This window comes from Cnephaeus nilssonii (genome assembly GCF_951640355.1).
Source record: "Cnephaeus nilssonii genome assembly, chromosome: 9".
Lineage (NCBI taxonomy): Eukaryota > Metazoa > Chordata > Mammalia > Chiroptera > Vespertilionidae > Cnephaeus > Cnephaeus nilssonii.
Window position 1 is genome coordinate 12,815,096 of NC_137080.1, and position 10,953 is coordinate 12,826,048.

Genomic DNA, 10,953 nt, shown 5'->3' on the forward strand with positions numbered 1-10,953 from the left:
AAGAAAATGAAAATAACATATATATATGTATATATATATGTCATATATATATAGTGTGGCTGCAACTGTAGAAAGAAATAACCTATATGTTGGGGTGGGTTGTACTGTTGACACTACTTGTGACTGAGTGACAGACTGAAGGATTTTTTTTTCTTTTTCCTACTCTTTTGTACTTTTAAAAGGTTCTTTCCCAAGCAAGCATTTGTTCATAATGAAATAGCACAATGAAAGATGCTTACTTCTTCTACAAACATACTCTCACCCTCGCTAACACAGATCCCAAAGTATAACAATTTTTGCTGGGCCACTTTAGTGATATACTTCTAACAGCAGCCTTTAAGAAGCAATACATCAACGAAAGGGAGGCCCCGATGGTGAAATTTCTGGGAATGAGATTTTGAGACTGGGCACACACTCCTGTGCTGCCTTACTCATTCCACAGGCCTGTCCTTCTGCCTTGTGCCCTGACAAACAGACACTGTGAGGAAACGCCCGCCCCTTTTAGTAGTTCCAGCACACAATCTTATTAAAGATCTTATCAAAGAGGAACTAGGGTCAGACAGTCCTGCCCCAAGAAGCATCAGCTCAGGAAAGCTGGACACGGCCACGGGCAGTGTGGGCCAGGAGCCCTGGCCTTCTATGTTTTTGACTCTCTAGCCCCTTGGAGGAATCAAGTGTTCCTCACAGGACTCTGAAAAGGCCATCAGGGAAGAAGGATTTGGCAGATACGCAGATTTCAGCAACAGCTCATGTCTCCGGATGGCGTGAGTTCATGTCCCAAATACCGTCGTCACCCACAGCCTGGGTACATCAATTCTTGCCACACCCTTTCCTATAAACGACTGGCCTAGGCCAACGGGCATCCCCACCAGTGTCGCAACAGAGACCGTCTCAGCGCTGCTCTTAGATTCTCCTTGCAGAACGTGGTGTCCTTCATCAGGTTTCCCGCCCCTCACTTCCAGGCCTCCTCTCACGCTGGAAACCGGAGGCAGGATAACCGATGGGAGACCCACATACAAACACGTGGAAAACTGCCACTGAAAGTCCATAGACTGTGGCCTGAGTGTCTCCGGATGAGAGGCTGTGGATAAGAGTGATCAAAAAGTCGCGGAGAAAATCAGGGACTGCGCCTTTGCTAAGTTTAAGAGCCCGTGGACGGACAGAAAAAAGGAAGTGAGGGAGGCAATTCAGTTACAAATGCCACGCCACTACAAAGGATACCTACCTGCGCCTTTTAATTTTATTATCTCTGCTCTGAATTATCTGCGGGCCTGCTGCGTTCTAAAGTACCCAAAGCCAACTGCCAGAGTACCCCAGACACAAAAGAGGGCTTCGCCCCTCAAATGCTCTTAAACCTTAATCTCATTAGGTTTTCTTTCCAGCACCTACTGATCTCCGAAGTCTTTATCAGGACTCAGGGGGGGTGGGGCAGAGCTGCTGCATTCAGAGCCAAGGAATTAGCCGGGATTGCTTTCTCAGGATGTACCTGCCCCAGCAAAGATGTGCCATCTCCCCTTAGGATGGTCTCAGAGAGCTCGGTGCTGGCCGACCACTCAGGCCTGAGCAGGAGGTGGAGTCGAGTTGAGATAGCACAGGCTGAGCGAGGCCCTGCACTGAGAGGCAGTTCCCATCTCTATCCCGAGCGCACTGTTTCTCATCTGTAAGATGAGTGCTGGGCTCCAGGCTCTCTGAGGTCCTCCTGGGCCTGAAACCCTAGTCAAGCTCAACTCAAAGCTCTCAAAAAGGGCCCCAAATCATTGAGTTACAAAGTACAACTGCTGTATATGAATTTTGACTATCGAGTGACAGACTGAGCTCTTGATTCTAGAATGGGTCATAATTATATACATGTTTGCCAAGTCTAAAATAATTTTCTTCTCTCTTCTTAAAGACATTCCTCCAAAGAGAAAACAGATGAGAATGCACTTGACTCAACCGCTTTCTCTCTTTTGGGGAACGATTTCCATGCTTAAGGAGATAACTCAGGAACGGTGATTACTCTCAGAAGACGGTACTTCAGTAACAAGCACATTAGACTGTGAGGAAGAGACGAATCAATTGTTTACCACACGTTTTGAAGTACACAAGCCGAAGAAGCATATACTTTTAAAGGTACCTAAAGTCTTTTGAAATGTGGCAGAAACCTGAGAAAATCAGAGTCGACAGCACCACAATAAAAGTATAGCTGTCTGGAAAGATCATTGTGATCCCTTTAAGCATCACACTTATTTGAAGCTGTTTTTGATAACTTTTTGAAACTTAATTACCCACATCCCTGGTTTATCAAACAGTATATGAAACAACATAATCTTGGCTTAACAGCTTTAGGCAATAACTAAAACAGTAATAATAGCAAGTAGCATTTATTATGCACTCACTACATGCCTGATACCAGATTCTAAGTGTTGTGTGTGGAGGGTCACATTTAAGCCTTCTGATCCAACAAAACTGGGTGCTATTATTATCCCCCTTTTACAAATGAGAAAATGAAGCTCTGAAAGATAAAAAACAAACAAACATACAAACAAAAAAACCCCAAAACAACTTATTTAAGGTCATAAGCCTTGTAAATGAAAGAGGCCCAACTCAGACCCAGGGCATGCATCTGACTTCAGAACCAGCCCTGCTTACCACCACGTTGCTACAAATGGATGGAGCAGGGAAAGGTGAGGGCATCCGAGAATCTCAGGACCTACCTGGGTGAAGAGAGCTGTGTGCTCCTAGAATGAGAAATCTATAGATTGGTGTAATTTTTTAAAATATATTTTTATTGATTTTTTACAGAGAGGGAGAGGGATAGAGAGTTAGAAACATCCATCAGCTGCCTCCTGCACACCCCCCACTGGGGATGTGCCCACAACCAAGGTACATGCCCTTGACCGGAATCGAACCTGGGACCCTTTGGTCCGCAGGCCAACGCTCTATCCACTGAGCCAAACCAGTGACAGCAAGATTGGTGTAATTCTGAATGTCTGACTACTTTTTAAAAAATGTAGTCCTTCAGGTTAGCTATCAGTTCTTCTGTTACGCATAGTACAATGTCAAAAGAATATGTACCAAGATGTGGTACACACACACTGGAATGTTACTCAGTTATTAAAAAAAAGAAGAAGAACATGGTACTTCCTATCTGTGACAACATGGATGGGCCTAGAGGTTATTATGTTAAGTGAAATAAATCAGAGGAAGACAAATACGGAATGAGTTCACTTACCTGTAGAAGATTTAAAAAAAAAAAAAAAAAAGGAACAAATGAAACAGAACCTACTCACAGAGAGAGACCCACCAGAGATGCTGCCAGATGGGAGGAGAGGTGAGGAGATGGGCGAAAAAGGGGAGGACAGCTGGGAAGTACGAACTGCAAGTTACAGAACAAGTCACGGGGATGTGAGGTACCGCATAGAGAATACAGTCAATAATATTGTAATAACTATGAATGGAGACAGGTGGGTGCTAGACTTATCATGGTGACCACGTTGTTAGGTTTATAAATGTCTAATCGCTGTGCTGCACCCCTGAAACTAATACAACATTGTATGTCCACTATAATTAAAAATTAATTGAAAAATAAAAGAGTATGTACATTTATAGTTTGAAAGAGCCCCCCTGCTGTCACAGCCTTCTTCTCTAGGCTCTCCCTCCTATCTGCTTTCTCCCTCCCATTTTTCTCCCTCACGCCTCCTTGGAAAGAATGCCCGGTTGGATGATTAGATATGCTAGGCTTCCTGCAGAGATATTTATAAATAGGAAAAAATGCCTATCAAACTTTCCCTGGGCAGCTTTAGAAAGATGAAATCTTCTAAATCATGCCAGTAGTAAGATTTTAAAAAAAAATTACTGTAGGTAACATAACAAGAGTATGAGGTCAATTTGATATTTCTGAAGGATTACATGGTGTGTGCTTTGTACTTTGCATTAGGGTTAGCAAATAATGAACACTTCTTTGGCATTTTACTTAGGATGCGATCCATGATAGGACAGTGAGCAACACTCACCAAGGATGGGGCATCCATTCTCAACTCAATTCTACACTAACTGGCAGCATGACTTCCAGAACAATCTTTGTGCACCAGTGGCCTCTACTGTAAAATGAACACCTGAGCTATCTCTAAGGTCTCATCGAGATACAATACTTCATGACTTAGAGCATATGTTTACTTTATCGATCAGCTGCCTCTTGCACACCCCCAACCAAGGTACATGCCCTTGACCGGAATCGAACCTGGGACCCTTGAGTCCGCAGGCCGATGCTCTATCCACTGAGCCAAACCGGTTTCGGCAGAGCTATAATTTTTAGGGCATATTGTTGGTAACAGAAAAATTAATTTGCATAGTTTGTGTAAAGGACCTTTAAACAGATTTAGGAATGAAGGGTTATAGGGGGGGGTGGTTTAGCGGTATAGTTCAATTACTTAATACTAAGGAAGCCACTAGGCTAAGAAAAGTCAAGACTTAAGTCTCCCCAAAGAAAAAATTTCTTCCTTAAGCTCTCAGACACTGGTTTCTCCTTTGTCATTTTTGTCTGCTTATGAGAAAGGCATTTCATAGTATCTCTGGAGCTCACAGAATGGCTGCTTCTATTTTGACCAATCAAAACTGATCTCTGACCAACACGTACATTTCTATGGTTGTATAGGTTATAAAGCACTTAAAAGGCCACAGGTTCTCTACTGGCCTATGGGGTAGAAGCAGGCTCCAGGGCAGTTTTGATCTGCCTCATTTTATTGCATTTTGCTTTATTACACTTCACAGATGTTGCCTTTTTTTTTTTTTTTCAAACTAAAAGCAAGACCCTCCACCAGCAAAAAGATTACAACTCACTTTATTGCGAATCTCATTTTACTGCAGTGAGTGCTCTGGAACTTAACCAGTGACACCTCTGGGGTAGGCATGCAAACTCAGTCCTCCCCACTCACACCGACCTGTGGGTATTCCCTCCCTCTGACCTCAGGCACATCTTTTAAACTCACTCAAATAAAGAATCTGTACTATCATAAATTATGAAATAGTTTAATACAAATATATGTACTCAGATTCCCCACTGAATCCCCACAAATTCAGATCTCATACAAAGGCGTTCTTTACACATGTGAGATACTAGGATACATTTCTCCAGAGGGTTTTGTTTAGTAGCTCACATAAGAAATGCAGATGCAGTAACTCAAAAATGCATTTACCTCTTTTCACACCTTTTTTTTAAAAATATATTTTTTTAATTGATTTTTTACAGAGAGGAAGGGAGAGGGAGAGAGAGTTAGAAACGTCGATGAGAGAGAAACATCGACCAGCTGCCTCCTGCACACCCCCCACTGGGGATGTGCCCGCAACCAAGGTACATGCCCTTGACCGGAATCGAACCCGGGACCCTTCAGTCCGCAGGCCGACGCTCTATCCACTGAGCCACACCGGTTTTGGCTCACACCCTTAACTAGAGTTTAAGTCCTAAATACAGCTCCTTTATATGAATCTTAAGTTACCTGATAAGAGGAAGACAGAATACTCCTCTCAAACAGATTACCAATAGTTTACAGAAAAATTAAGCTGAACGTAATTGACTATCCATTAACAATCTTTTCTTACTTTCCTATATTAATGTTCAATAGTCAGTGTCCACTCCGGTGCTTACACTGTTGAAATCCAAATTTATTCATCTGCTTGTTAGAGAGCCCTTCCCAAACACTCCATGATGTAGCTGTTCTGGGAACGGTCCGGTCCTATGAGTGGGGAAATTTGCATTTGCCCGTATTCAATGCGTGTGCTTCAGAGCAGGGAGAGCAAAACAGGCAAGATAACAACACAAGGGTATTTAATAAGGTCCTTCAGAGTCAGGTCTTCAAAGTGTGGCTTTTATGATTTTGCAAAAATCGTTTTCCACACCAGAACTGCCCATACAAGTAAATTGGAAAATTAAGTTTCAAAATAAAAGTTTGTTTTAATCTGCCAAGGTAGATTATTCCTACGTCTGATCTTTAATAAAAGGGTTAACTGTTAATCGTTAACATAAATTATAGATTCAAGAACAACCTAAAGCTAGTGTAAGGTATAAAAATATATTTTAGCTATCAGCCAGCAATATGAAAATATTTCTAAACTTATAATTATATAAACAGGTCTATAATAATAATTAAAAAAAAACCTAGAGCCTGTTTAGAAGCCAATAGTAACCCCACCGCTGATAGGACCTGATGACTTACCTGATAGACACCAAAATGGCCAATTGGCCCCAACCCCCACCCCATTTAGGTTGGTGGGAACTCCCCCCCCCAAAAAAATCATCCTAATTTTTTGAAAAATTGACAAATTTTCTAACTTCTGTGCTTCATTATTCTAATACTGCTTTTAAAGCTAAGGACAACTTGAGTACAATTTTTAAAAGATCAAACTCATGAAAATATATACTATATATGTCTTACAAATTTCAGGGAAATTTCAGAGTTAATTTATTTACAAACTTACCATGGGTGTGTGTGTGTGTGTGTGTGTGTGTGCGCACGTGTGTGTCAATTTCAATTTTAAGTTTTACACCAAGATTGAACATCGATCAAATAAGTACTGGAAAGCAGATAATGCCTTTTTGTGAAGTGCACTAGGCAATATCCTATTTGAAATTACAGACTGTCTTCTCCGGGCACAAATTTGTTAAAAATTTACCACAGTACCAGTAACACAACCATGTTGGCAATACAAAAATAGTACTGGCTGTCTTTAAACCAAATATAAGTTTGGCTCAGGAATTATAGTCTACGCTCCCCAAATATTAGACTTGTCTATATATCTTTTAATTTTACTATAAACTATTAGTACATTTAGGTGCAACAGAGAACCTAAGTATGTAAAGAGAACTATAAAATATAGGGGCGATCAAGATAAAAACCAGGGCAAAGATCCATTGGTTCAAGACAAGCAGTCCATAGTGGTACCTGGAACAGAATCTAAATGTGTAAAGTTAAAAGTCCAGTGCCCTCTTCACAATGGGTAACCAGTCTTTTTTCTCTAAAACTGAACATTTACAGCCCAGTTTTAGACTAACATGAGTTACTTTTTTATTTTTATTTACAAAGGAACACATCTGCCTGAACTAATCTGATGAAAAGCCATAATCCATTTCTTCCCGTTAGACTTTGACTAAATACTGAAGCTAATTATGCTGGCTTTTTTTTTTTTTTTGATTCTCACAACATGGAATATAAAGGACACATTTCGTTCCACCACTTTATGCAAGACTGAGCAATTTCAAAACATCTAGGTGCTAACATATTAGCACCACATGGACATGGAAGGCAACCTAAATTCCCTTTACATGGTTAATTAAGACCTTTTGATTTAGACACACAGATAGCATGAACCTAATAGGGGCAGATATGCATGCTGCTAATATGACTGCTGTTGTCCCACTGCTTCTGTTCTAAATGCACTTTGAATCACACTATCGGTCAGTCCCAATAGCTTTTTAACATCCATACATCTTCAGTATTTAAAGTAATTTCCTTGGACAACAATGAGCTGCCCTAACTGGCAGCTCATAGGAAATGAGAAGCACGAGGCATGTCAATTACAATGCTTCAAACTTAAGAAAAATATAAGCAGAGACAGCTTTAGGGTTAATTTACCTATGGGTTTTGGTGGGATATTTTCAAGGAGGCTGGGGATGAAGAGGGGAGGGAGATGGCTGGTGAGAAGTAGAGCTTTCCCCACCTTCCTAGTTCTGTAGCCCTGATAGATTTTCATGGGGAAGGGAAACTGCTGGACAAATGTTGTCAGGGGGAGTGAGTCAAAATCCATTCCTGCCAGTCTAGGGGGGCTTCTATGCCTGAGGAAGGGTCTTAAAGCAGAAAAGCTGAAGGGCCGTGGAAGGAAGCCATCTGCACAGGAGGGATGAAGGCAGGCTACCGAGGGAGACTAGCAGGGACTCAAATCCACTTTAACTTGCTCTAGCACAGCTTAACCAAAGTCATCAGGTCTCATAGTAAAGTCACACATCCTATGACACTCGAGCGTATTCCATTCTGTAGCCACTCAAGCTACATACCAGTTCACCTCCTCAAAATTCTCTTTACTGTCTGAAAATGGGAGTTCCAGGAAGCTTTCTCTCCTGATTACCTACCCAATGTCAAAACACCAAATGTATATTCAGAGACTCTGACATTTTTTTAAAATGACAAAAACATGACTTCCATTCATAATGTATTTCGGCCATCTGAATCAAGATGTGAGATGAAATGTTTTTAATATGGCTCCAACATCTCTTGGACCGTGCCAAAATCCTGACTGGTATAATTTCACACGGGAGACTAGCTGTGGAAAGAGGCATGTCCACATGCCTGGCCACAGGTGACACAGGTGACAGGGAGGAAGTCCAGGTTTTAAGTCCCGACTCCATCAATAACAGGCTCTGGGCCCTTCAACGTTCATCTCTAAAATTATGTTAAGGTCCCCTTCAGCTTTAAGCCAGCCATGAACTAGCCACATGTTACAAGTTCTAAATGAAAATACCGAGAAAGAAATTATGAAAGACTTAATCGAAGTCCATGTTTGTCCTAGATTAAGTCTGTCATCATTGTGCCGCCGTAGAGGCAAACCTGTTGCATCACATGAAATGCTTCTTTTTCTGACTACACCAGAAATGCAAGAGCCAGTAGGTTTGGCTTTTTCAATTTTTCATTTTTTTTAAGTTAAACACAGTGTGCTCCCCCCCCCCCCCCCCCCCCAATGGTAGCAAGTTCTCAAGTTTCACCTTGACAGTTTGAAAATCACACACACACAGGATGCCACCTGGCAGGCTGGGGCCACATGCCTGAAGGCTGGGGTGTGCTGGCTTGCTGTTAAGAGTCTTTTTATCATGTGTGATTGATGCTTAGTGTTTACATTGGCTTCATTTCAAAGCCGCGTCCAAGTCTTACCCGGGCTGTTTGGGACCTTCACTGCCACTGTTGTCAGAGACAATTCACAGTATCAGCCAATGGAAAAAAGAGGTTTTGCACACCACTTGCCCATGTATTTAATGCCTCCCTCCTGTGGCCTACGCTCACCGGAGCATGCAAGTTAGAAGCAACGGAATGCAACCTCGGATAGTAACTGGCCACATCTATTACACTGCTGAAAAAAGGGGAAATGAAAGTCTTGGGCACCACACCTGGTGGAGGTAGTCCACCTCCATGCCCCCCACCCCCCAACACTGTAATATTACAGTATTAATAGTTTCAAAAGGTTTGTCGTTTCTCCCAGAAAAACACGGCGGGTGGGGAGGAATTGCCAGCACCCTGCACTCACCTCTTTGATCTTTGCCCTCTTCTCTCGGATGGCGGCATCGGCCGGCTCCCGGTCCACCGTCCCGATGGGCGGCACGAAACGCACGGGGGGCAGCCCCCGGTACACCGCCTTGTCACGCAGCTGGTCCTGGGCCACCTTCTCCTTCTCCAGCAGGATGTCTCTCTGGATCTCCTCGGGCAGCTTCTGCAGCGTCTCCTTGGCTTCCCTGAGAGCCCGCTCGTGGTTCTCGCGGATCCTGGCCAAGTTGTCCTCCAGGGCAGCGGCAGGGTCCCCGGGCGCGCCCTCCTCGCCGCGCCGGGCTCGCCCCTCGGCCCCGTCCTCGGCGCGCGCCCCGGGCCCGGGCTTGTGGTCGGCGGGCGACTGCAGGGCGGGGCTGGAGTGGAACAGGACCCCGCTGAGCAGCTTGGAGGAGTCGGGCAGGAAGAAGATCGCCCCGAAGCAGAGCGTGATGAAGGCGCTGAACACCAGGAGCAGCACGAACTTCTCCGTCAGGCGGAAGGCGGAGGGGCCCGACCCCTTCCTGCCGCCGCCGCCGCCGCCGCCGCCGAGCCCCCCGCCCAGGCCGCCGCCCGCGGGGCTGCTGAAGAGAGGCAACAGGCCCCCCACCGGCATCGCTCCCGCCGCGGCCGCCGGGCCGCCCGCTGTCCAGTGGCCCTGCGCCCCGCCGCTCAGCAGCCAAACTTCGCCGCCGCCCGGCGTCCGCGGCTGCGGGGCTGGGTCCTGCGCATCCAGGCCGCCCAAACCCCGGGGCTGGGCGGCAGGTATCCCCCGGGCAGACGACTCCCCTCCGGCTCTTCTTCCTGGGGTGGCTCCTTGGGCGGACAGGCAAGCGCGACAGACAGCCGGCTGCAGCCCCTGCGGGAGAGAAGCAGTAAAACGTAGTAAGGACCGGGATGGTGATAAAGTTTCCAGCGGGTCCCCGCCCTCCGACGGCCGTGGGAGCCTCCGGGACAGCTCCCCGGGCGCGGAATCCGCGAGTCGGGCTCAGGGCACCGCCCTCCAAGTCCAGGCGCTGGACTTGGGGTGAAGTTTTCGGGTCCCGGGGGGAAGGGGGGGGGGAACGCGAGGTGTCCCGTGCGCACCTGGAGCAGGGTCGCGTGCGGGCACCTCCTGGAGAGGGTAGCGCCCCTGGGGGCAGGAAGGGCGCAGCGTGGGTGGGGGACTCGTCAACTTCGCTCCCTCCCCATCCTGGACCGGGACTAGCTGCCTCTGCTTCCCAGGCGGCGGCTGAGCTGGCAGCCCGGCAGCCCGCAGCCCGCAGCCCCGCTCGCCGCCCCGCTAGCTCGTGCGCCAACCCGCGGGCGACTGGGAGCGCGCCGTGCCGCACGCTGCCCTCCGCCGCGGCCCCGCCAGCACTGGCACCGCGGCCGGGCGCCCGGGCGGTCGGAAACGGGGGCGGGGACGCGACCGGAGAGTGATGGCGCGGCCGGGCCAATCGCGCGCCGCTCAGGGTCCCTCGGGGGCGGGGCGGAGGCGGGGAGGGGGCCGGGCGGGGTAGGGAGTTTACGGGAAGCGCTGCCTCGCGGGGGCCCGGCCGGGGGCGGGGAGGTCCCGGGCCCCCGAGGCGCGCGGCCGGCGGGAGCGGCGGTGGGAGGGGTGGGGGGTGCGCGGGGGGGAGGGGGGGGAGCTCTGAGCCCCGGCGGAGGCCCGCGGCGCGAGGCGGCGGGCGGGGCTCGGGGAGTG

The 10,953-nt window shown here is 47.1% G+C and overlaps 1 protein-coding gene across 1 annotated transcript in view; it reads right to left on the bottom strand.

Annotated features, from left to right (window-relative positions):
* Positions 1–10,640, bottom strand: part of MAN1A1 (mannosidase alpha class 1A member 1) — a 151,380-nt gene extending 140,740 nt beyond the window's left edge. The window contains exons 1-2 of the mRNA XM_079780508.1: positions 10,353–10,640; positions 9,271–10,125 (exon numbers count right to left, since the gene is read on the bottom strand). Coding sequence (XP_079636634.1) covers positions 9,271–9,882 — 612 coding nt within the window. The 5' untranslated portion in view covers positions 9,883–10,125; positions 10,353–10,640. The remainder of the gene's footprint in view (positions 1–9,270; positions 10,126–10,352) is intronic.
* Positions 10,641–10,953: the final 313 nt, after the last annotated feature.